The sequence below is a fragment of the Poecile atricapillus genome, chromosome 1 (genome assembly GCF_030490865.1).
Source record: "Poecile atricapillus isolate bPoeAtr1 chromosome 1, bPoeAtr1.hap1, whole genome shotgun sequence".
Lineage (NCBI taxonomy): Eukaryota > Metazoa > Chordata > Aves > Passeriformes > Paridae > Poecile > Poecile atricapillus.
This window is the reverse complement of record NC_081249.1, coordinates 73,110,296-73,136,896: the sequence shown is the minus strand read 5'-3', so window position 1 is coordinate 73,136,896 and position 26,601 is coordinate 73,110,296. Positions and strand designations below refer to the sequence as shown.

The window sequence follows — 26,601 nt, the reverse complement described above, 5'->3', positions numbered from 1 at the left end:
TTCTCCATGCTTTTTGAGTTTTACTTATGCTCAGCTCGGAGGAACATTAAAGTAGAAAAAGAAATGGCAGAGATGCATTAAATACTGTGCTCCACTTAATCAATAGTGCTTAAGCAGTCCTGATTCAGGTTTTCTGAGGATCTCACAGCCTTTTCTCAATATATGCTTTATCTCAAAGCCCTTCTGTAATACTTTCTAAACTCGTATGACAGAGAATAATTATAGACAATAAAAAAATATAGACAACGAGGCTTATGTGATGATCTGTAACAGCTTAGGAACTCCTGTCTGACCAAGTGGCTATCTGACCCCAGCTGGTTTGCAAATATGTACAATAAGCCTGTGATAATTTTGTTTTAGTTTAATGCAATACCCATTAGTATTTGAAGTGAACAAGGCTCTTCCCCATAGCCATTAGTGCAAATCCTCTGTGATCAGTCATTTTCCCCTTAAATGTTAATATCATTATTCAATGTTTTCTCTGGACAGAAAAACATACCAGCATTTGAGATTTTGTGCCTGGCACAAAATCACCAAGCAGAGGGGGAAAATAATCCTCTATCAAAATCTTTAATGGTGAAACCACATTCATCAAATATGAAGAAAAATATGGCAAGATAGAACAATTTTTCAAGGTATCTGTTAAATACTGCACTTCTTGAGAATGAAAAGTAAAAAAATAGCACAATCAACAGGTGCAGAACATCATATGGTATGGGTTAGTAATGCCACCCTCCCTGATACTACATAGCTATCAGAGCACAGTGAAACAAAAAAGACATTTTAAAACTTACTTCATTTGATTTCCACTCAATTAATAAATTAGGAGTTCAAAGATGAATATGCAGAAGTTATTAATCTTATATTTTTATATGTGTATATACATATATAAAGGCTTTATACATAAAGTCTCTTGCAAGCAATAGCTGGAGGACTTAGAAACACACAGGCACCAGCTGGAGTTATCACAATTTGAAATAACGGAAATAAATATTTTTTAACAAGACAAAACTCCCAAAAGGCTCCATTTCCTCCACAACCCCTCAACAGAACAGTGAAGTTATGAGTGCCATCAGGCCAGGAATGAACAGTGAGAAACTGCACTATGAATCTGCTCCCTCAGCTGACCCAGGGACTTCCAAAGTAAAGACTTAGTGACAATATCTGCACAGTGTAAAATGTTATTTCATGTGCAATGACAAGCACAGAACTGCCAGAGGTTTTATCAGCTTTCTAGTACAGATCATGGTATCCCAGTGTCAGAAAGACAGACCTGGGAGACCACAGGGAAAGAGGAGAGTTATTTGCTATCACTGTTATTGTTCACAGATGAATTTTGGCATCTTCATATCTTCATATAAAGCATGAGTAATCACTTATACTTACCTTTTTATAAACATAAACATTCTGTCTCAGATTAAATACTTAAATAATAGGCTAAAACAAAATTTCATTTTCAGTGGCTACAGTTTTAATTTTACAGTTTTAAACTGTACTCCAAAAGTCCACAAATAGCTTTACAGAGGTTCACTTGAGGACTTCCTTGAATTCTTCCTTGAATGCTTCCAGAGAAAAGCAGTGATATAAGCTTGAACCAGAATAATCAGAATCCATATCAAGCAAATGTGAAGGTGGGTTGTTGAAGAACTAGATCCAGTAAGCAACCTGAGACTTTTGTAGGTGAACAAAACGGAAAGAACCACACATATTTCTGTATGATTTTAGGGTAGGTGGAAAAGTAGAGACTAAAATACACCAGAATTAGGAGTGATCCTGAAGAGAACAGATTCCCTTTCAGGCTCCTTGGAAGCCTCATAGATGGTTCAGGAGTGGGATGAAAGACACATGTTAGCCTTCTTCCAAACACACAACTCTCACTCAGGCAAACAATAAATCACACTAAAGAAGGAAACATTTATCTACTCTCAAATAAAAAGTGTTAATCCCAAGGTATGACATCATTTCAATCAAATTTAATTAATCCTCTAAATAAGAACTATATGGGAAAAATTGTTGAGACATCTAAGGCAAGGACCTGTCATTTTCCTAATACAGAAGATTGTCACCTGTGCAAAAATGGCAGATGGATCATACTGATTAATTACAATGCAAATATACATGCAGTACTACTTGAAGGTGATCTGAAAATGTTTTAACAGAAAATGAGGCGAGAACAGCAAGCTTTATTCAGGCTTGCTGCAAGCTTTTCTTGGATAACAGGATACAAACTTAACTTTATGCAAATCATTGTTGGAGTATCATCCTCCTGCAACCACAGCCTTTGGCAACACATTTGGAGAAGCATATAAATGCAGCGATATGTCAAGAGCCAGTCCTAATACATATTATGCTTGGTTTTTGTCAAGATGCTTATAAACTGTTACAAAGATGGCTAAGCTGAGCTGGGCTACAAGCATCTATTCTTTGGTTAGCAATGCCTCTTGCAGGAGGAAGTAAGGCTAAACTCAAAGCCTGGCTAATGTCAGGCAACTATCTCTTATTTTAAAGTCTCACTGCTACCTACTAAAAACCAGCAAATATGAGACCAAATGATTCCTTTCTGAGTAAGACCTGGATGAGGCAAAGACCTTGTGATTTCTTTTTAGTACTTGGCTCCTTCTCAGATGACATGAGATTGTTCCAGGAACACCCAGCTCTATGTCTAACAGGTTATGGCTCTAAGAATCAGCTTGGGGATTTGTTTTCTCCATGGTAGGGATTAATTCTCCTGCTCAATAAACAGGCACAGATTGGTTGCCAATCAAAAACCACCCAAAGATTAAAAGTGAACATAAATTTCATGCAGGACACATAGGTAGAAGCTCCCTGAACACATCCCTGAAGCAGGACTGTTAGCTGCGGAAAAACCCACCAACCAACATGAGTTAAAATCCAAGATGTTTCATGTTGCCATCAAGCAGCTCCTCCCAACTTCAACAAGAGGATCCTCCAACATCACATAAATCTGGAACACCGTATCTCCCATCTATCCCAGGAACAGAGCAGCTCTGTGCTCACCCCTTCAAAACACATCAAGGCAGATTTACTTCCAGTAAGACAAATCCATTGAGGATTTTGCAACATAGGCTTGTCCCAAACTGGGCAGCATTACATTAAAATCAGAGATACAAGTATTCTGATGCTAAGGCAGATACACAGCCCAGACTCTTCCTGCCTCCCCTGCTCCTACTGCTTTAGCAATTGTACTAATGTTGTTTCATTACCAGCCTGTGTCTCTCCTTAGGACGCAGTTCGGATATTTCTGGTATATGACGGAACCACCACGAGCTGCTGAGCTCTTTTATGTATGATCAATAAACAATTGTTGAACTCCATAACCATTTGAAGCTGAGGATATGCTTGTTAGCCAGCCCGTGTTGTGGGATACATCTAAGGTGTATTGCTCTTGGGGCCATTGACACAGTGAGCAGCATGGATTCGTAGCTCTTCCCAGAATAGAACTCCTCAGAAGTGTTCATTTTCATTTGAACAGTTGCCTCAAGCTGTGAGGCAGACGAGCCTTCCCCCTGCTGTGCATGTTTATGTATAAATGCAAATCGGTCTTACCTTTCATCTGTGAAAACTGAAACTTTACCAAATGTCCTCCTTTACTGAAAACCCACATGCTGGGGGTTTTCAAAAAAGCAGCTTTCCATCCAGCATTATGTATATTCCTCAAGACCTGTGCTAAATTAATCCTGGGGTTTAATAAGCAATTGCACTATTATTTTTACATGAATGCAATCACAATATATTGTATCTAATGTGTTCTGTACACAGTGAAATGCAGGAATACTTTCAGAGACTTCAAGACATTTGAAAGATTAATCATCCCTTTTTAGGGCAGGCCTAGCATGGGCCAAATATATTTGGGTTAGGAAAGGATTTGAGCTGTTTTTTCTTCTCTGTCTAAGATTCCACCCTTTCAAATCATGTTTTGCACAAGTAATTTTGACAAATTGCTCACAGAGCAATCAAGCCAGCCAGTTCTGCAGTAGGACATACTAAAACATCAAACTGGAAATAATTATGCTTCTCTAAGGTGTTCATCTTTTTACACCACCATTTTTAAATAGATGGTGAGATTTCACCCCATAACAGTATGCCCAAACAATAGCAAATCTACTAATACAGAATCAACTCAACTTAATGTCACTCTGCCTTAAGTTCAATAGCCTGTAGTGCTCATCAAACCAACAGATAGGACAAACATCAAGTAAAAACAATAGTAACTAAAATTATCCTGACAGTTGACAAGAAAAAAAAAAAAAGAGAACCAGAGTCAGGGCCTTTTCTACATCCTACCTCTCAAATGCTAAGCAGTGAGCCGTGGTTTCAGTTTGTTCCTCATGGTGTCCATCAAAAGACATGTCCTTCAACACAGGTGACCTACAGAACAGTTAACTTTCAATTTTGAGAAGTACTAGTGACATGCCTCGTAACTGCCATTATATATTACTTGGAAGTAGTCAAAATCAGGGAGATTGACTATAAAATTGCTCAATATTGATCCAAAGCTGTAGAGTTTACAGTATGCAACCATGTGTTTGTGAAGTCTATGCCACAAAACCCAAACAGCCTTCCCTCATCCCACCGTCCTCTGGAAAAGAAGCAAATCGCAAATGATTTTCCCACCTGAAAAAAAATTTCAGGAACTGAGAAAAATTCTCCACTCCTAATCAGGATAAGCAGTGTTTATATCAATAGGGAAAAAAAAATACAAAAACAAAAACAAACAAACAACAGTTTTAAAAAAATCAGCTTTGATTATTTGGGTTTTTTTCATCATACAGTTTTAGTAGAAAAGTCACTTTCAAATTAGAAAGACGGAACTGTCTACATGTAAATCTTGAAATCTCTCATTTTGTATCTCCAAAACCAACGGTTGTTCAGATCACATGCCTCTGACTGTGGCACTATCTTTTCTTGTTCTGAGTTAGGTATGCTATGAAGGGGACAGAAATACTCTTGTCATTCCCCATACAACATCCAGAACAAGTCCTCGATGTACTACTATTAACAAGAGTAGCAATAATACAAACAATAAATAACAACTGAATAACTGGAAGAACAGATTATCCTTTGTTTCAGCAAGTCATGAGCAATGTAAAGCCTTATAAAGACAAAACCCATACCCCAAAGGCCAGGGAGAGGTATAGAAGCAGTTGTACATCACAATGAGCCAGCAGTGCCCTGGCAGCCAGGAGGGCCAACGCTGTCCTGGGGGGCATCAGGCACAGCATCACAGCCGGGCAAGGGAGGGGATTGTCCTGCTCTGCTCTGAGCTGGGGCAGCCTCACCTCAGTGTTGGGGGCAGCTCAGGGTGCCACAGTATGAAAAAGACATTAAACTATTGGAGAGTGTCCAAAGGAGGGCAACAAAGATGATGAAGGGCCTTTGAGAGAAAGCCCCCCATCATGGCTGAGGTCACTTGGTCTGTTCAGCCTGGAGGAGACAGGAGAGACCTCATTACAGTCTGCAGCTTCCTTGTGAGAGGAAGAGGAGGGGCAGGCACTGATCTCTTCTCTGTGGTGTCCAGAGACAGAACCCAAGGGAATGGCCTCAAGTTGTGTCAGGGGAGGTTTAGTTGGGTATTAGGAGAAGGTTCTTCACCCAGAGGGTGTTTGGGCATTGGAACAGGGAAGTGGTCATTGCACCAGCCTGACAGAGGTCAGGGAGCATTTGAACACTACTCTCAGGCACATGGTGTGACTCGAGGATGGTGCTGTGCAGGGCCAGGAGTTGGACTTAATTATCCTTTTGGGCCCCTTCCAATTTAGAATATTCTGTGATTCTGTGATTCTATGAATAAACTGATTCTGATTTGCCAATAACTTAATTTTCAAATTATATCAAGTAGCAGTACCAATAGTAAGAGAACACTGCAGGAAAGATTTGTTAATGAATAGCAATATGAATTCAAAGCACTACAGTGCCAGTGGAAAATCTTACATATTATTAGATAATACCACTAAGCAGAAGGTATTCTATCAAGATGTTGATTTATCTTCAATTTCAGAATCACAAAACCAAATAATTTTAAGGTTTTTTACATAAGAGCCTTTAGTCCATAGCTGGGACCCATCCAGGGTCTGCATCAAAACAACTGATCAAAAAAACTTATTCTAGTATGCTCTGCCCTAGTGATCTGGAAGTGCAAGGACAGTTTATATTTGAAAAATTAATTAATCTCTGTCATCACAAAGACACGTATATCCTATCTTTCCTCTCAGATGACTTTGAACTCAGAATATCAAAGTAGCAGGAGCTAAATATGATGTTTCTAGATGAACAAACACTGGCAACAGCACATGTGTTTTGTATCTTCAGTCTTAGTTTCTGTCCTTGAAAATGTGATGATTTCTCTAAAACAATGATAATCATGAGAAATTCAGAATCCCAGGTTACATATGCCTTATGGTCACTATTAGTACCATAATGCTATTAAACTTAGGGTATGATCAAAGTAGCATGGATTTATCCCAAATGCTCTTTGCAGATACTCATGCATTCTCCCACAGTCCTAACATCAGTCTGGTCATTTGTATTTCATTTTCCTTTGTATTTCATTTGACCTCAGACAATTCACTCTATTTGAAGCTTGTTCTGTAATTCTCACAAAATTGTTCTGAGTTTCATATAGATTGATTGACAGATGAATAAGTACAAGATTCAGAAGCAATTTTCCTCCATCATGGGATGTACTATAGGAATAAGAATTTTTTTAAAGGAACTATTATTTAAGTTGTTCATAAAAATAGAAATGAAAAGAGTAATATTTCTGAACACTGAACTACAATGGACCATATTTTTGGATCAGCTTGATTTTCAGATATATGCAAAAAATCCTCTCAGTATTCCTCCCTCACATGTTAATTTGAAAATTTACTCCACAACTTCAAGAATGAAGATGATACCTTAAACCTGCAATAAAGGCAATAAAAGAGTACTTCTGGCATCTTGCTTTTGCATGCATCTTTTTGAAAGCCTTGTAGACATAAAACACAGAGAAAGAGACAGCACTCTTTTGCTGATGTGGCGCCTGCTGATTTCAATACTCTCCAGCCAGGCCTTGTAGCTCACTGATATGTAGCGCCTAGCTTCACAGCAAGTACAGACTGAAGTGAGCAATGCAGAGCTGCATATACTGCTTTTGCTTTGGTGGTGATGTTGGGAGGGCTTTTTTGGGTGGTGATGAATTGGAGAGGGCTTTTCCTCTGATCAAGTTCCCCACCCGCCCTCCTAAAAGATAAGCTGAGGTTCTCGCAGAGGATCATGCAGTCTCTCATCTACCACGTGCTTAGTTTCAAGTTCCTTATTATGAGAACTGTGTGAACCAGCTGAAAGGATCAAAAGAGGAACAAAAACAATGAGTTAAAAATAAACAGTGTTTAAAGAAATAGCAACTGGTTTAACTTTTAGAAGATGAGAAGCAACATGAAAAATAAGGGTAAAGGGCACAACAAAGAGGAAAGGAATAAATTGCATTCCATCCTTGTCCTACAGATGGGACAGAGTGGAACAGCTTTCAATATAGATTAGATTTAGGAGTGTTCTTTCCATCTCAGACAGGTCTAAAGGCCCATCTGTCAAATCTGACAAACGAAGAACAATCAATATCTCCACTTCATCTAGCAGAAACTTAGAAGCCTACACTATTTGTAGATATATACCTGTAGAAACATACAATTAGAGAATTAATCCCATGATGATTATTTGTAAAGCATTTCCCAGGGAAACTATGAAAACAGTACAGACCAGTCAGTACTAGAGAATTTTCCCTACAGAGTATATGGTGTCTCCATCAACACACATTATCTAGAAGCAGGACAAACACTAGTTTAGTGTTCATAAAAATAATTAGTTCAGCACTAATTTACATGGAGATGATCCTGCTGTGGTGTGTGTATATATATGAGCCAAATAATGTCTCTTCTCATACTATTTTCTACGATTTCTATGATTCTGCTTATAATCACAAAACCAAAGAACAATTTGGGTGGAAAGAGACCTTAAACACCATCTCTTTCAAATCCCTCTGCTGTGGGAGGGACGCCTTCCACCAGAGCAGGTTCCATCAAACCTGGCCTTGAACACTTCCAGGGATGGGGCATCCACAGCTTCTCTGGGTAACCTGTGCCAGTGCCTCACCACTATCACAGTAAAGGACATACAAAGGAATGGAGGAAAAAGGCTCCAGGAGACCCAGAGACTGGAGCAGAGTGAAGGTAAGTGTCTAAAGTCAATATTGGCCCCCAACTAAAATACAGGCACTGGAATATGTTCTGTTGCTTCGAAAATTGTTAAAGAAATCAAAGTGAAACAAAGTCTGACAACATAGATGCTAAGTCCCAATTATCATAGCATTTCTATCTCAAATATAATGAATTAATAAATACTGAGACAATTCAATACTTGCTTGCTTTCAGGTCTTTGTTCAAAACAAGAGGGCAGAAAATTATATAGAGGGAATAAAGAGAGATTCTCATCTCCAAGGAGATGAGATATAAAGAACAGCAAACATTAGGAGAGAAAATATCACTGATTTTTCATTAATGATATGCAAAACCACTAAGAAAATGGTAGCATGTTGTTAGCAGCTTTTGGGAAAATTGCATAGTTCCTGAAAAAAATGTATTTTCACTGCAACCAAAAGCCATTTTGTTCATTTGTGGTAACTGTTGTGTTCATTTCTGAGCCACGATAAAACAGAACTCTATAGGAAATAACACTAACCCTCCTCCAGGAAGAAAAAAAAGGACAAGCATTGGTGTTTCAGGGTTTTTTTTGCATCAGTAAGATCAGATTTCACCAGAATGAAGGAAACAAAATGGTATCACTTCACCTTAAAGAAACACCAACTTCTCACAGTACTGAGGTTTAAAAGTTTTAATAAAAATAATGTCTGGTGGAACAGCAGAATGTGACTAAGAGTCATATTGGTTGCAGAAGAACAGAAAATAACCTGTTCCTCTGTAATTCTCTGCCAATTTTTGCCAGTTGTGAAGAAAATAAAACATTTGAGTATCTGAAAACTATTTTCCAAGTGATCTTTCATTTGAATTTTTAGCATTTAAAATATTTTCAGATAAGCTAAAGGAAATTTCAGTGAAAATTTCTTCCTAATCAAGGAGTCAAAACCCCAACTAAAGATGGAAGCAAAAATTATTTTATTTAACAAAAATTCTGTAAAATGTATAAATGCAAAACTGCATAATGTTTTAAGGTTTCTGTTTAAAATTTTGAAATATTGTATCAATTACTTTTGCTTGAATTTTCATTGCTTCAAAATACAAATAATCAATACTAAATACATGATATGAGGTCATTTTACACTCCCATATCTTTCTCTCCTTATTCACTAAACCACAGCATGACAGTCATAGTAGATGAATATATGGGGTAAATAAAAATTGTTTCTTTAACTGTTGAGTTACTCCATCACCCTCTACCAGGGTTCTCCACAGGCTAGAGGGGAACAGAGGTATGAAGAATGCCTCAGCACTGGCTTTCTTCTTTGGCCTGTACAGTCTCACAGTTTCCCAGTAAGCTGCTGCTTGAGGTGACTTATACCCTTCCTGGTCTCCAGAAGCCAATACGTACGCATCCTGCTAATTGAAAACCAGTTTAATATTCCTGTCAGTCAGAGTTTTTCAAGCGTCAAATTCGTACTTTCCTGTGTTCTGCAGTGAAGAAGATTCCCATGCTAGTTTTCTATCATACTTCTGGATATGTTGACAATGGATACTTCTTCTTGCTGATGCTCTGAAAATTTTGGTAACAGTGAGCATGACCCCTGCCCTGACCCACTTCAGGGATGCCCTGTGATCTCTCCTAGCTGCAGAAAGTAGTTTTGCATCTGCTTAATTCACTTTCTGGCAGGAACAGCAAAGGACTTTCTTCATGCTTTCCCCCACCCCCGGTATTTATTGACACTTTCTGTGGCCTTAAAGTGCCTGAACATTTTGCTTGGCTTTATCAGGATGCAGAAGGTGATAATGGAGTCAGGCATCTGTCCATGCTTGACTGTATCCAAGGATGTGAAAAGCAATCTTTTTTCTTTTTCTTTTTTTTTTAGTTTAGTTTGAAAAAAAAAATACGTATCAAAGGCAGATTCCTGCCTCCTGCTTATTCTTTTGATCACTTCCCAGGCCGTGTCTCCTGCAGTGCTGTAAGGTTGCAGAAGCACAGACCCACACAAGTCAAAGGGTGTCAGAGACTTCTCAGTCAGCAGGCAAATGAACAACACAGTAAGAATGCTCACACTGGAGCACATCTCAGTCCAGCCCAGGATCTCCTTCTGACAGTGGCCAGCTGAAGATGCCTTTTGCCAAACACAAGAATTAAACAAACGTGTAAAGGCTCCAGCAAGACTGGAAGTTGGGGCTGCCTTAGGGAAATACTGAAATACAGAAATCTTTCCACTTGAGCTTTTAAAACCTCTAGGTGGACTTTTAGTCTAGGGGCATACCCTCTTGCTTTCTGAAAACATGAATAGGGGCAGGGAACTACTCCCTTTTGGTCACTGAAAACTGCATTCCACAATTTCATCTAATGCTCCCCAGCTCCAATATAAAGACAGAAGAACCATGTCATGGCAGTCCTGTGCTGCCCTTGACATGCCTTTTGTAGCTGAAGTGTGCTTGGAGCTCTGGGCTTTGTGGTTTTGTGAACCCTAACCCTAGGCAGAGTAGTAACAGCAGCCGTGGGCTGAGGCTGGTGGCAAGCAGAAAGGTGTGCAGGGAGCCATGTTGTGGCAGTCCCGTGTTGTGACAGATACTCAATTCACGGGGTTTGTGCCATCCTTGGTTTACAGATCCCTTTCATACCCTCTATCAGCTGTGTCCTGTTCAGGCTAAAGAATCTGTCTGTCCAGTCACACCTCATGGAAATGTTGTCCCATATCCCTGATTATTCATATTACTTTTTTCTAGTTCTACTGTATCTCTTCTGCGATGCAAAGGCAGGAAGTGCTTGTGGCATTAAAAAACTGGAGCACCATAAATAATGGCATAATGATACTTTATGCTTCCTATTCTTTTCTTAATATGTATTTCTTTCGTCCACATTGACATTTTCATTACAATTCCAATATCCTTGGCCTTACATTAAGTCAATGGTCCTTCATTTTAGAATTTTGTTTTTTTAACCTTGAGAAATCCAGTATTACAGAGAAATTTTGTCACTTTTTTCCTCACCTTTTCTTCCCCATCACCGATGAATATATGGATCAGCATAGGTACATGGGCAATACATGCTCTGTGTAGAAAAGCACACTATTAATTTTTAATAAAAATCATTACAGAAATAAAATTCTTATTCTCTGACAGGATAAAATTACTGTACTCTTTTGTAAAGTTGTCCTTACAGTGAAAAAGAGTAAGTTTAAACTTCTGAAGGGCATTCTGTTTAAAAGCTCAGCAAATAAATTATTTAGCATTGGCAATCTTTACAACAGTTTTCTTTATGCCCAAAACACACATGGCTCTGAAAGAGATGTAGATTTAAGGCTATAAACACAAAAGTTTGTAGAAAAAAGTAATACCTACTTGGAAATCATTATGAGAAAAAAAACCCCAAAACCTATCAGAAATGGTGTCTTGTTGAACAGATCTGCCAAGTAAACAAATGTCAATTATTCTTGGTATAAGCTATTTATTTTAAACTGAAATGTAGAAGTGAATGGAGTTTTTTAATTATACAAAACTTTTCAAAACCAAATCATGCCTAAAAAATAAGTAACATAGTACAGTTTACATTAAAAACTTCAATGGGTTCCTGTCAGTGCAGATCAGAGAATTTTGGATTAGGAATTTCAGATCAGTCTGGAACAGTAACATTTTATGAACTGAGTAATTTTTTCTAGTATATGACTAGAGAATCTCAGATTTATGTTAGCATTTTGTACAGTTTATGTAGAACATGTCTGAATAGGATGTAACAGTCATCTAAGTAATTTTTATTATGAGTTTGACTCATGTGTAATTATAATAGTTTTCTCAGCAGTAAAATACAACGTAACTCATCAGTTTATGTATGTTGTGGGGTACCAAAAAAAAATGAGAAAAGCTTTGGCCTTAACTATACAGAAAGAAAAAAGGGACGAAGCACTCTTTTGTCCTTCAGAGAACAGAGAGATGACCAGGGATCTGACTTGAAAAGAAAACAGAATGTACAATGGGACTGGATAAAGAAATTATGATTAACGAGAAGCCTCAGATTATATGTAATCACAGAAAAATAGGTCTGTAACAGACCTTGATTAGTCACTTAGTCCATCCTCCAATTCCAATGCCAGATCAATAGTACTTAATATTTGTCCAGTACATACTTAAAGGCATCCAGTAACAGAGACACCATTACACCCTGTGAGATAAAGCTGTGCCTCACTAATGTTACCATTAGAAAAGCTTTTTCTCCTTGATGCAATTTAAGTCCATTACATCTTACCCTACCTGCCTAAGAATAGATGATTCCCCTTCTCTTTGCAATGGCCTTTTAAGTATATGAAGAGTCTTAGCATGTCTGTGTTCTGCCTTTTATTCTCTAGCCTGAACAACTCCAACTTCCTCAGTCTTCCCAGTCCTCTGTCCATCCTTGTTGCCAACTGCACTGACTCCTGATGGCTCACATAGTCCTTGAGCTGTGGTGTACAAAATTAGCCCTTCCACTGATGTCCCACCAATATTGCATAGAGCCCACAGATTTCTCCCCACATCTCTATCTTCCTGGAATGCTTACTGTTTTTGCCAGGAAAACACATCGCTGACTCATACTCAGCTTGTGACTTATCGTAGACTCCAGATTCCTTTCTGGAAGATTACTTTTTCACTCCTTGTTAATTTCCTGAATTTGTGCAAATTTTTATACCTGTCTAGGCTCCTTTCTTTTGTCCCCTCAACTTGTGTCTTATGTTTTCTAGACCCATTTTCTACTTGTCAAGATCCTAATCCCCTATTCCAGCATGCCTGCAATTTCTCACAGAACTGAATAGAACTGGACTTAGATTCCTACAGGATCCTACCTGGTAAGCCCATTTTCACAGCAGCTGTTGATACCTACTCAATAGGCATGGTTATCTACCTAGTTAAGACCCAGCTCCACAGCAGCTGCACACGGACTACATTCCCCTAGCTCTTTATCAGAATGCCAAAGTGCAATACCAAACAATGAAACACTACATTTTTGCATAACTCAGTTGCTGTGGTAACATAAATTAACAAAATGTACATTGTTGTAGCAGCTTTGTCATATAAATACGTAGGCTTTTCCACGCAAATAATGGCAGAAGCAGCACAAGACTCTCAGATGAAAAATATCTGGACAAAATGTGATGGCTAAAAAAGGTAAAATAATGCCAGGTGAAGGCGAACACAGAGGTGACAAACCATCTGGATATCTCTGGATATTTCAAGGATGTCAGTTTGGAATCAGGGACCGTAACTGTGGTTAGGTTAGGAAAGGATAAGTGTCTACCTGCCAAAGGTACTCAAACAACCAATGCAGAAAGCCAACAAGAAATACACTTAATGTTCAGGACCTTCAAGTAAAGCAGCAGTTATTTAACAAGACAAAAGCAACAGGCACTAATACTGAAGACATTATGCTGAAATCAGGTATCTGCTCTGGCATGTTTGATAGTCTCTCACACAAGGCAGATCAAGAGAGTTTGGGGGGTTACCTTAGAAGCCGGTTGTTATGGGTAGAAGCGCAAAACACAGGTTTCCCAGGCTGAGAGGGTGAGGAGTAGGTTCAATTACAGGGGCTGGCCAGTGCATTGGACAACTGAAGGAATAAAAGAGCCATTCCCTGTCTGAGGCAGAAAATATTCAAGTAATGGAAAATAGCTGAAATGCACAACATAATTGAGAAGGTAAAGAAATTCTGAAAAGATGAATGTGCATTTCTTATACTAAAAAGAGAGATAACTGATGTAGAGCTGTTAATGAAAGTTTGACTTGACAGAGATTGGTAAGGAAGACAGAAGGGAAATCAGAGTTAACAAATACAGGAGATCAGTTTTACAGAAAAAGTATTCTTTATGAACTTTTGCTATTCTATATTTTGTTGTAGTTACGCCAATACAGATTCTGGAAACAGAAGAGGTTCTGGTTTCCAAAGAGGGCACCTGGTCCCATTTTTCCTTTTCTTACTTTTAAGTACTGACTAATCCCATGAGAATGTTCTCATTTATTAATTACTTTTTCTTTCATTAGCTGTCCAGGAAAGTGTTGTGAAACATGTGAAAGTCCCAAAGAAACTACGGAAATCCTGAGTTTCAGCAAAACCTGAAGAACAGTGATGTAGGAATGACTGGGGACATACAATGGGGAAGGAAGAAGGAGATGCAGGAAGTTCTGAAGGCATATAAATCCCCAGCCTCTGACTGTCCTACCCCAAGAAAGTCTTTTAACACTTACAACCCCTCCTTCAAAAGCAGTATTACTATGTCGTGGGTGTGTGGTCACAGAACAAAAAAATCCTGGTTTCTGGCTCCCAAGTCAGAATCCTGTTCCTGTTTTAATTGAGAAGCAAGTTGTTTCCTAAGGCAATAAGGAGGAAATGAGGTTTTACCAACAAGCACTGCAGTGACAGCAAGCAGCTCACTTCATTTTGAGTAGCCTTCCCATTTGAGCAGATGTAACTCATGCCTATGAGTGGCATGTTTTAATCACTCACAATGTACTGTCGGTTTACAAAATCACAAGATCTTCTAAACAGGACACAAGGTAAAAAAGACCCTTTAGCCAAACTCAGGAGAAGCTATAGTATACTAAGAAAAATAAGTTAATATGAAATTCTTGTAATTTAAGTAGTTTTAAAATCAATTCCTTATTGCTCTGTTCTCTCTTATTCTAATAATTGAGAATCATTTTCTCCAGCACTGTAGTGCTTTTAACTGACTCATATGCTCCTCAATCAACGGCAAAGGCTTCCATAATAAGAAGCAAAGTAGCACTGCAATTGTGTCATTCTTTCATCTTGCTTTCACCGATTTCCTCTATTAAATTAATGTTCATAGTCACATTTGGACACCACTCTGGCTCTGAAACAGCATCAGCATATGGGACTGAGGGAACTGAGGGAAGCTTTTTAATTTTTTAAGTAGAGGCATCAAATTCCTTCTGTACAGCTAAGTAAACTAACCCAGGGATAGAGGTGGCCTTTTGCATCATGAACTGAACCCTCCAAACTCATGCCTAGGATGGAGATGAGATCCACTGAAAAATTCAACAGACTTTGTAATGAATGAGTCAAACAAACAAAATCATGCCATCATTCTACAGGCTACATGTGAGCTCTAACAGGGAGGGTTTGTGGAAACATATAGGAAAGCAACACAGCCCTCTGCCTCCACAGTCTTTTATCCAAGCAAATCAATCACATTTTATTGAAAAAATAATCCCTGAAAAGTGGCCCCTTTGGGCTCATATTTCTGTGTAGAATTTGTGTAAATTGGATGCAATTTTTTTTAAATTTAGCCCGTTTTCTGCCGGGTACCAGAAGAGATTTTTATAAATTCCAATAGTAGAATAGGAGCAGATAACAGTTAAATATCTATATCTATATATATATATATACACACACACATTTGCATCCTGTGAGTAGCAATGGCTGTATATCTTATCTTGTATACGATATGCTCCATCAGCTACAAGCCGTAATGACAACACCAGACTTTCATTCATATCTTCTAAGCAGCTCCTGGCGCTCAGCCGCCTCGGCAGAAGCACAGAAGGCTGGGTGGGATGGTGAGAGGTAGATTACTTCAACTGCATAAAAGTAACTGCGGGGTGGGAGGAAACATCTCGTAATTAGAACACGGGACGGAAATTAAGGTCTCTACCAACTCTGTCACAAAGGGAGTTCGTGATCCTTGGCGAAAAGCTTTCCGACCGCCCTCTTTCCACCTGCACAGCCGGGGCGGTGGGGGCACAGGGACACTTGCACAGCGAGCGCCCGTCAGCACCCGGAGATTTTCTCTGATGGCGGCAGGACCTTTGCCGGCCCGGAGGACCAGCTGCCCAGGCCGCGCCGCCCAGGCCCTCCCCGCTGGCCCCAGCCGGTAACGTAGCGGCGTTTAGAGAGGGGGGGCACCGCGGCAACCTTCGGGAATCCACGGCGGGAACCCACGGCGCGGGGGCTGAGCCGTGTCCCTCGGCTGCCCACCGTCCACGGCCGCTGCCGAGGCCGGGCCGGCCGCTTCCCCCGCCAGGTTTCGTGGCGCCCGGGCACCAAATGCCCCCCGTCCGCCCGCCCTGGCCGTGCCCGGCGGGAGGCGGCGAGGGGCGGCCCGGCGGGGCCCCGCGGAGCGCCGCCCGCAGCACCGCGGGGGGATGCGGGCGGTGTCGGCGCCGCGGTAGGCGAGGTGAAGGCGACCTTGCGGCCGCTCCTCCCGCCCGCGGCGGCGGCTGCCGGCGGGCTGCAGGTGGGTGGCTGCGAGGCCCCGGGCGGGCCCCGGCGATGGCGGCGGGTGAGCGCCGGGCCGCGGCCGCCGCGCTCCCGCCCCGGCGCCGCCCATTGCCGGGGCCGGGCCGGAGTCGCGGCCCCGTGTTGACACACGCGCCGGCCCTGCCCCCGGCGCCTCCCCGAGGTCGCCCGGTGGAGGTCGCCCGGGCGGCGGAGGCCGCGGCGCGGCGGCGCTTCCCGGAGAGGGAGCGGATAGCCCCGGCCCTCTGCCCCGAGGGGCCGGCGGGGTCGCCCCGCACCTCGGCAGGCCCCGTCCCTCCGGAAAGTTTTCCCCGACCTGTTCGCTGCCGACCCCGGCGGGAGCCGCGGGCCGAGGCGGCGGGGGCGGCCGTGCCCCCTTGGCCAGCGCCGGGCTGGCCCGCCCGCTGCGCCGCGCCCCGCCCGCGGCCGTGCCGGAGCTGCGGCTGCCCCGGGGACACGCGTACCCGCGCCCACCGGCAGCCTGACAAGGAATTTAAAACTTGTTTCAGGTACTCTACCTACCCTGCCGTTCCCCTGCTTCTAACTTTGGGGTTGTTTCTGTGGATGTTTTGTTTTTAATAATTCTGTGAGGAAAGTGTGGAGTTATTCCCTCTGCTTTGTGTCTGAGGACAGGCTGTGTAATTTGGCTTGCTCTATTTAACCGAACCGTAATAAGTCTTGGTTTCATCATTCTCAGGTCTGGCTGTGGCTTCTAAGTCGTAATTTCTCGTAAAAATTAATTTTCAATCACCTGTGTGCTTTGGGCGTAATTCTGCAGGCATGTCTGAATAGCGCCGGGCACGTAGGGTTGTATTTGTGGAGCGGTGACGCTATTTTATAATGCCCCTGGGGGAGGAAGCTCCGCCGGGCTGTGCTTGTGCAACACCTTGTGCGGCCGGACCTGGCCCTGTCTCACACTCCCGTGCCTGGCTCTGGTTTGGTACCTCTGACAGGGCCAAACAGCCCTTAAGCGATGGTGTTGCCGAAAGTTGGGTTAAGTAAATCCATCCCACGGAACGGTACACCACATTTCTTGAACAACAGATGTATTGAAATGTCGTGTTTACTGTGTCTTGTCCTCTTGATCTGTGTTTGCAAAGTGGAGACATAACTCATAATTGCGGCTCTTAGGGTTATGCAATTAAGAACATACTTAAGATAGCAGTAGCACAGTCTTTTGATCTAGAAGGAAAATAAACCATTCAAGTACGTCTGGGTTTTCAAACTGGTAGGGTACTTCCACTGTGTCCTCACCATATAGCATTTGCCTATATAGCAAGCCAGTGAGCTGACAGTAAGACTTCTTCAAGGATTATATTAGATATATCTTAGTGAACTGAATTTTCTAACTGGCAATGCTCCAGGGTGATACTACACTTCAGCAGAGTGTAATCTGTCATGAATGAATCTGAACTCAAGCATGTTGGCATTTTAAAGAGAATTTGTTATGTCAGTGTAAAACACATTTGCAACTATTTTAGGGAATTAGGGGGAAAAAATTCTGGTTTCTCTCTCCCTGCTCCCCCTTCTTTCTTTATTAATTAGACCACTTACTCTTGAAAATTCAAAAACTTACTTTTTTCTTTTTTTTTTCCCTAATGAATGTAGTTGAACCAATTTGAAGTATTTAATCTCTCTACAAATCTCACCATGGTTATTACACCTTTATTACTACACCAGACTTCTGGGCAGCAGTCACCCAGTGGAGCTGCAATTACCATTACCATTTGCAATCCTTTTAAAATGGCAGATATTATTTATGAGATCCTGGTAGACAGAACTCCACTAACAGTATTTTTACACATCTGCAAATCAAAACACACATTAAAAAATATTGTCTTAAAATGTGAATGCAGAGAAATGGAGTTTATTGAAGGTATGCAATTTAAAAACAAACACCATACTCTCAACCTGACAGAGCATGAAGGGATTATCCAGACCTGACTCATCTGTGCAGATTGTGCATTTCATGCTGACTGCTGTGCTGAACAACACTCCACTGCAGTTATTTCACTGCCTCCTTCTCTGGGTTGTACCAACCTTTAAAAACATTGTTGGCGTTCCAACAGTGTAAGAGCTGTTGATATTTTTGAAGAAAACTAGGTTTGCAGTTGGTGAAACTTGAAGAGGTTGGAAATGCAGTTAGATACTTGATAAAACCCACTGACTATACATTTACTGTTCAGTTTTATGTGGGTAGGTCAAAAACCTTACAAAATTTTATTTTGTGAGGTCTTATACATGCTACATACAATTGAAAATACTCTTTTAGCAAGCTGGAGAAAAAGCAGTTCAAAGTCAGCGTGAAGTAAAATGAGGAACTTGTTTGGCTCAGGTCAGTTTTTATTGTACTCAGAAATGGTCACAGCTAAGCAACTCCATTTGGTAGAAAAGAGATGTGTGATTTAGTTTGACTTCTTCCATGACAGGAGTCATAAAATCTTGTTTGGTATTTTCTGCTTCATCTTCCTAACTTCTATCTTAAACCAGTTATTAAAAAAATTCTGCCCTTGAGAACTAAAGAGTCTCAAGAGTTTCTCTTTTTTCTTTCCCCCCCTGGTTGTTCTTTATTTTTCAATTAAAACAAAGCATAATCTGGATTTTGCTAGCCTCAGCCTCCGGTGATGGATCTCTTCATAATCTGTATTTTAAATAATTATTAAAAACGGAAGTGCTTCAGGGGGTGTAACAGTAGTAAAAAAGTGGGAGAGAGGGTTATAGTATCTAGGAGGAAGGGTAGAAAATGTGTGATGTAAAACTGCTTCTTTTGCTGTTCTCTGAAACAATGTCCCACATGTAGCTAGGTAGTCATAGATAAGTTTTTTCTAAGTTATTCAAAAGATACTTCATCATTTAGTCATTTCCATAGTGTTTGTTGCCATGGGAGCTAGCCAGCAGCCTTATTAATGACTGAAATGATTGCACTTTGTTTTTTGACTTGGGGTACTGAAAACTGTGTCTGAGCTACTGTAAGAAGCTGATGTTGTAGAAGGATTGCAGTGAGTTGTTTCTATGAAGGGACTGAAGCTGTAGAGCAGTGCTTTATATCTCTTATCATGTATAGTTATGTGTAAAATGCCTCACGTCTCCAAGCTTGCTAAATATTTATAATAAATGTACTATTTCTACCATATGTTTGAATCAAGAAACCCATTAATTGAACAAGCCCATATTTTTATGCTTGAAAGAATTGACACTTCATTTTAATTGCTAAATTATATGTTAAAAGTAGACCATAAAAAAAGCAGAGGTGAGATGGTGTAATAAGAATCAGAGTCATTTTTCTTACTTCCTGGCCTCAAACTGTAGTTATTTTAGTTAGAAAATAGATAGAAAATCAATTGTAATCTGCTCATAATTGCCTTCCTGGTGGAGTTATGAGGCATTTCACTCCCTCTTCCCTCCCCTCCCCTCTCCCTCACTCATTTTTCTTCATCCTTTTTCTTTAAAAAAATTTTTTTATAAGTGTCTCTATTTTCCCCTCTGTATGTCTTGTGGAATAGGCAGATGTCCAGAGCTAGAGGAGATTTTTCATTGTAAAGCTCTTCATCGCTAAATGTTTTTGTGTAACAGCTTGAGGCTCTGTCAAAAAGCATGTTCCTTACCAAGTTTAGTGGTGAGTTGAAATTGGCAGAGGTTTTCATAACCTTGGGGATTTCTGCTTAGATGAACCAGGCATTTTCTCTTTTACCTATCAGGATTGATTACTTCAGGTTAGATCACATGTCTTATGTGAAAAGCTTAGCTTGCACTACCAGAAATCCAAATTGCGTTTTGCAGAGCACAAAGTGCTGGGCTTGACATTTGACACTGACTTTCACATTCTGCTAGGATGTTGTACGACCCATTAAAGAATTATTTTAGCTCTTTGGTAAACTCAAGCTCCATTAATTCTTGAGTCATAGCTTCAGAATGAGAATGCTTTGAAAGTATACCTCAGGTTGAAGACTTGCAACTCTGCTTTCCCGACTCAAAAGGTCCAGACGAGACGTTTTCAAAGTTTCCCCTGGGGATTAATGTAGCTCACCTCTGCAACTGTGAGATTCATCATTCTTCCAGGCTTATGTCACAACGTGCACCAGACTACCTCTCCTGATGGCTTGACCATTTTAAGGTTATGTTTGCTTGATTTATGATGCCAGTGTAACGCTTTAAAATTTGACATACGTCATCCTCCTCCCTGGGAGGGTGGGCGTCTGTTTATACACTTTAGATGTACATGTGTGTGTTTACAGGTAGGTGGATACAGAATAGAATGCTAGACTATCCTAGGTTCTGCTGTCCTTTAAATGTAGAAGCCTTCTGTGTGCTCATAAATGCCTCTGTTTTAGATCAAAGTAATTTGGTTCTAAATTCAGGATAAAGATGTTCTTTGCATAAAATTTCTGCAGTATTATACAAAGTATTTAAAATGTATTCTTTCTTAAAATTACAGTTTTCTTCAGGGTGGATAATGAGGAAACTAAAGCTTTATTCAGGAGGAGGGATTTTACTTCATGAGAAGTTGGTATTTTGAGAAAAGAGTGGGCAGTTAGGAGGGAGGGGCAAGACATTCAGTGGATGGGAGTGCAGAAAAGTTTAATGGATGTTATTAATCCTCCCAGTGGAAGAAATAGAGTAATTTCTTTTGGTATGAAAGGAATGTCTTGGGAGGTGGTTGAAAGTTGCAGAGGAGTGCTAGAGATTGGAGAATCAGTGAAGCTGGAGGTGTTCAGTAAATGCGACACAGGTTATTGCAAAAAGCATTTTGCTTGCTGTGAGAAGGTAAAGCTCAGAGTCTGGGGAACATCTTAAAGAGTAAAATCCTTGAGCCCTTTACTGCTTGACAGAAACTCACATGATAATTCCTAAATGACCATTTGTGTGAGCCGTGCTCCCCTATGAGCTGTAAGAAGTAATGTGCTAAGTTGTGAAATCAATGAATCAGTACCATGAAGCTTTGAAGTTTTGTGATGAACTGAAAATTTCAGTGTTGCTATGACTTAGACCTTTTATCTTAGGATTAATGAAATTTGGTGGTTTGGCAGAGATTGTCTGGAAAAGCGACAGATTGCATTTCCTGTAGCAGAAGCTGCTTTTCTAGTCTACTTTTATTCTTTAAACTGTTAATGTAAATAGCTGGTATCTCGTTCTTCATCTCTCCGCTCTCATAGTTACCATTATAGTTGACTTGACTCTCAACAGGTCTCTTCAGTCAGTCCTTTGTCAGCTGTAAAGCTAATATTTGAATTGCTGAGTTATCTGATCTTTCCAGATTCAATGCATGGCCTCATTCTTGATGAGAGACAGTTCTCTTATAAGAAGTGCCATAAACACTTTCATGGAGATCTCAACTTTATCTTAGTGGAGAGCCTTAGACACTCATAGCTTGCAGCAGCATCCCCTAAGGCTTTTCCCCCCTAAAACATTCAGCTAATTTGGAAACCTCAGATGATTTTTCCTTCAGCAGTAATTCCAATACATGCTATGTGTAATGCCAGATACACTTCTGGAAATTGTTTGTCCTGGCTAGGGAAGGGCTGTGATGTACAAGTGCCCAGGGCTGTGCACCTGGGTTCACAAGTCTCTGTAGCAGCTGCTTCTGGGGTTTGTACTGCCATTCTTGCTGGGCTGCCAACTCGGCTTTTGCTGTCCTTGACGAGCTGTGAGTTGGACTCATTAGAGTTTCTGGAACTGTCGTGGTTGGGATTACAGTCTGGGTTTCTCTAAGTTCTCTAGTTCTCTAAACTACAGCCCATGCTTTCTGGTGAAAGATTAAAATCAGAGTTTTCTGCCTCAGCTGCTGTTTCCCCAGCCACTTGTTCACTTGTCTTTTCATAGCTTTTTACTGTAGCTGTTTTGCAGAAGAAAATAACACCTGGTATCATGCATACATTGATGGGACTTTCATCTGGTTCCAGAAAAAGACTGTGTGGCTAAATGTGTTTAGGTAGTGCCCACTTCCTGGAACTTGACCTTACTGCCAGGACTCATTCAAAATCACAACTTTTGTGTGAGCTCTGCTGTCTTCTCTGAATTGAGCATTGCTCATAAGTGAAATTTCGTAAACCACCCTTGCCTGATAATTTAGGAGAAGCTAAACTACAGATCTCACAGAGATTTAGTCTGTGTTTGCATCATGAAATTATGCAGACAGTTTTTTCCAGGGGTGAGAATAATTGTTCTTTGATAAGTTTTAATGATGTTGGTACAGTGCATGGTCTCTCCCTAAAGTTTTGTTCAGTATTTGGTGGTAGTCTGCCATCTAATTTGTTCATAAAACTGGCTGTTCCAAATTTTTATAAGGCTGTGGTAGCACTGTATAATTCACATGGAACGCCTTGACAAATTTTGGACATTAGTATGTTACAGATCAGTTTGCTTTTGATATATACACATATTGCAAGAGGAGCGTCGGATAAGCAAATTTGTTAGTGTGAAATAAGCATGATCACCTTAAAGTTGATCTTCATTGCTACTTCTGTGAGCAGTTTGAAATGTTCATGTTCAGCTTGAATGCACTTATCATTAAGTCTGTGTGATCTCTGACGAGAAAATGTTTGTAGTGGGCAGACTGAAAACATGCCTCCAGTGGGCATTGTAAGTAGGGTTTAGTTCATCTGCTGACATGGGATCCTTTTGTGGAAAGTAAAGCCTCATATCTTGGTAAATGTAAGATGATGTTGCAGAAATAGATAATAAGGCTAAATAGGGTGTATTAGCAAGAGCGTCACCATCAGGCCAAGTGGAGTGATCATTTACCTCTTCTTGGCACTGGTGAGATGGTACTTGGAGCACTGAGTCTAGTTTTGGTCTCTAAAGGACAGAAGACACTGCCTTACAGGGACCAGTCTAGTGGATGGCTACCAGGTTGATTGGGGGGCTGAGTACATTGTGTAACAAGGAGAGACATTGGGAGAGTGGAGTTTGTTCAGCCTTATTTAAGAAAAGACAGAGGGGGATCTTATTGCTGTCTTTAACTCTGTAACTTGTTTGGAGAAGACAAAGTACTCTATTTGGAGGCATGTAGCAAAAGGGCAAGAGGCAGCAGTTAGCAAGGTGTAGTGAGAAATTCTGGCTGAAGATGAAGAAAAATGTCACCATGAGAATAAGTACACACTGGGGAAGTTGTTTGAGGAAGTTGTGGAGTCTCCAGCCTTGGAAATGCTCAAAAATTGACTTGGAAAAGACACAGAGCAACCTGCTGTAGATGACCCTGTATTAAGTGGGGGTTTCTTGGACTAGCTGACCTCCAGAGATTCCTTCTGAACTAATTTAATACTAAATGTTAATAACATCACCAGTTCTGAATGATGCATTCCCATTTGCACATCTTTATCAGATCTAACTTTATGAAAGGACTCTGAATAGCAAAGTATGAGTGCTGGGGGCTCAAAATGTCAGCCTTATTAAAGAAATGTGTGCATGAATTCACAGGTCTAAAATCTAGCTGACTTTTCAACTAAATACAAGAAAATTTTGTCAGCAATATTGATTATTACTTTAAAAAACTTCCGACTTCAGAATGACTCTGAGACTCCAAATAGCTGGAAGAATTATGTGAAATTGCTAACACAGTTTGTCTCTTTCTGTTGTATTAAGTTACTAAACATGAGCAAGCTGTTTTATTAATGTATAAAATTTATACACATTTATAATGTGTAAAATACTAGGATTTCAAAGCCTGTATGTATCCCATACATATATGTATGTGGAGACTTTCTCATGGGCTTTCCTGAGTACAGAAATACAGTAAATCTGAAGAAAAGCTATACTTAAATGACAGGTAATAAGATAGACTTCTGTGCAGCTATTTTCTTTCATTTCAAGAATCCAAGTTAATTTGGAACTTGGATTTGCAGCTACAGTAACATACTTTTTGTGAGATCTGGCTATTGTTGCCTCTTCTCAGGTCTATTAAAAGCTTCCTCATAAAGTAAGAAGCAGTTGCATTCTAAGTGTGTCTCGAGAAAAGACATGATCATCCCTGTCTTCCCTGATTCTTAGCTTACTAAATCCGGGTAAAAAAATTGAACCTTAACATGTTCTCTGTCTCTTTCATCCCAGTAGAGAGTAAATGGCAAGGCTGAAAGTTGTGCAGAAAATCTGCTGCTGGCAGCTCTCTTGCAGAAGGCTCCAGGCCAAAAAGACAACTGCAGCCGTGTGGTACAGGCATAGGAATTGTGTCTCAAATAAGCATAACACTGTGAGGCCATTTAGGGCGACACAGAGTCCAACCAACACCTTGAACTGTGTCCAGGAACCCTGGAGATTATGGGGTTCTATTGCCAGCAACATGGCCTGAAACACAACCTGGCCATGTCTCTAGACAGTTTGAGAGGCCTATTTTCCTCTGACAAACCTTTCAAACTCTTAACAATAGTCTGTGGCACAGATAAAAGATATTAAGTTGAGTAGCTAAGTGTATTTAAGTGAAGAGAATACTTTTTTTTTTCACATAACCGTGTTAGTTTTGTTAGAGGATTTTCTTCTGACAGAACAAATTTGAATAAAAGTACTTTGCTAAGCATGATGGTATACACTTTGTATAGTTGTAGGCATTGTCCGGCCGCCCAGTATTGTCACAGGGAAAAGTAATTAGACAGTTCAAATTTTCATGCTTAGAAAGCATCCAGACAATGTGACTCTTTCTGGAAGTGGGAGGAGGTCAAATCTAACATGTATGTATTGATGGAAATTTTTTTCTTCCCTAGGATGCTTTGTATCTCAGTGTCTGCATCAATTCATAAATAATAAAATTTAAAAATAAACAGTTACTATATTAAATAAGTTAAATATTAAATATTGAATATTAAATATTAATTATTAAATATTAAATATTAAAGTAAGCTTTCCCCATTTGTTGCAGAAATGGACAGTTGATTTCACACTGGAAGTTTATAAGATGGTGTTGATGAGAGCAGTTGCTGAACAGCCACCTTAGTGCAGAAGGGGGTTTCAGTGCTTTCTGTCTTGCAAACCACTGAACACTTTCCAGTAGAACTTTGTATCTATTCCCAAAAAACCCCCCAAGAATTTCTGGCCGTGTGACTTACTGCTCTCGGAAACAAGATATCTGTGATTGTCCATCTGTGTGCATACCCTGGTGTGCTTGTGCAGGTGTGGTTACAGTGGCTTGTGTGTTTGTGCTGGGGTTTAACCACACTTGAGTTGGAGCATCCACTTAAAGATGGGAAAATCCCTGAGCCTGCTGTATGTCATTGTGCTGGAGGCAGCCAGCAGTGGGCTGGTTGTGCTAGGACGGGTGCTGTAGCATGGCAAAGGAGGTGATCCTTCCCCTCTGCTTCGCACTGGTGAGATAAATCTGAATCCTCCAGTAGAAGAGAGACATGGAGTTACCGGAGTGAGTCTAATAAAGGGCCAGAAAGATGATGAAGGGACTGGAGCATCTCCCCTAGGAGAAAAGGCTGAGAGAGCTGGGACTGTTCTGCCTGGAGAAGAGAAAGCTTGTGGGTTTCTTACCAATGCAATAAATACCTGAAGGTATTTATAGTGTGCAAAGCAGACAGAGCCAGCCTCTTTTCAGCGGTGCCGATGGACAGGACCAGAAGCAGTGGGCACAAGCTATTCCTTCTGAACATTAGGAAATGCACTTTTACTGTGAGGATAACAAAGCACTGGCAGCTGCCCAGGAAGGTTGAGGAGTGTCCATTCTTGGAGATGTTCAGATGCTGTCTGGACAGGGTCCAGCAGTTGGCTCTTGATGGCCCAGCTGGAGTAGGGGAGTTGGACCTGATGTCCTACAGCGGTCTCTTCCAGCTTCAGTGATTCTGTGGCACTGTGAAAGGAGCACAGCTTAGGAATCCATGCCTACAATGAATATCTGTAAGTTACTGTACTGAGGCAATGACTTTTTCATCATCCTCTTAGGTAAACATAGTGGAGGGTTTTTTGTCACGTGATCAAAACTATTCACTTTTAAAATTAAAATCTGCTTCAGAAAATGTATTTCATTCCAGGTGCTATGTCTCAGTGTGGTAGTGCGGGGTGACTCCAGTGTTTTTTGGTGTTGCAGATTACTGCTTTATGCTTTCTGTGTAGTTGACTGGTGTGGCTCAAGCCTGTTGGACTCCTAATGTAGGCAAGCTGTGCAGCTGCAGGCGGGTGCCTTGTCATGTTGTGATGAACAGCTCATGGTCACTGCCTTTGTCTACCAACAGAAAAGCAAAG

The 26,601-nt window shown here is 40.7% G+C and overlaps 1 protein-coding gene and 1 long non-coding RNA gene across 4 annotated transcripts in view; one reads left to right on the top strand and one right to left on the bottom strand.

Moving 5' to 3' along the window:
- Positions 1–11,550: 11,550 nt before the first annotated feature.
- LOC131581537 (uncharacterized) lies at positions 11,551–16,852 on the bottom strand. 2 transcript variants are annotated; one of them, XR_009278108.1, is made up of 3 exons: positions 16,748–16,852; positions 15,591–15,787; positions 11,551–11,613 (listed from the first exon to the last, which is right to left on the bottom strand). It is a non-coding gene; the product is annotated as an uncharacterized LOC131581537 (long non-coding RNA). The 2 variants fall into 2 exon arrangements; XR_009278109.1 differs by lacking the exon at positions 11,551–11,613 and adding an exon at positions 13,693–13,785.
- ZC3H12C (zinc finger CCCH-type containing 12C) overlaps positions 15,811–26,601 on the top strand; it is a 45,401-nt gene continuing 34,610 nt past the window's right edge. Inside the window, exon 1 of one of the 2 annotated variants that reach the window (XM_058843918.1) lies at positions 15,811–16,940. In XM_058843918.1, coding sequence (XP_058699901.1) covers positions 16,240–16,940 — 701 coding nt within the window. In that variant the 5' untranslated portion in view covers positions 15,811–16,239. The remainder of the gene's footprint in view (positions 16,941–26,601) is intronic. The other variant, XM_058843928.1, reaches the window with a different exon arrangement.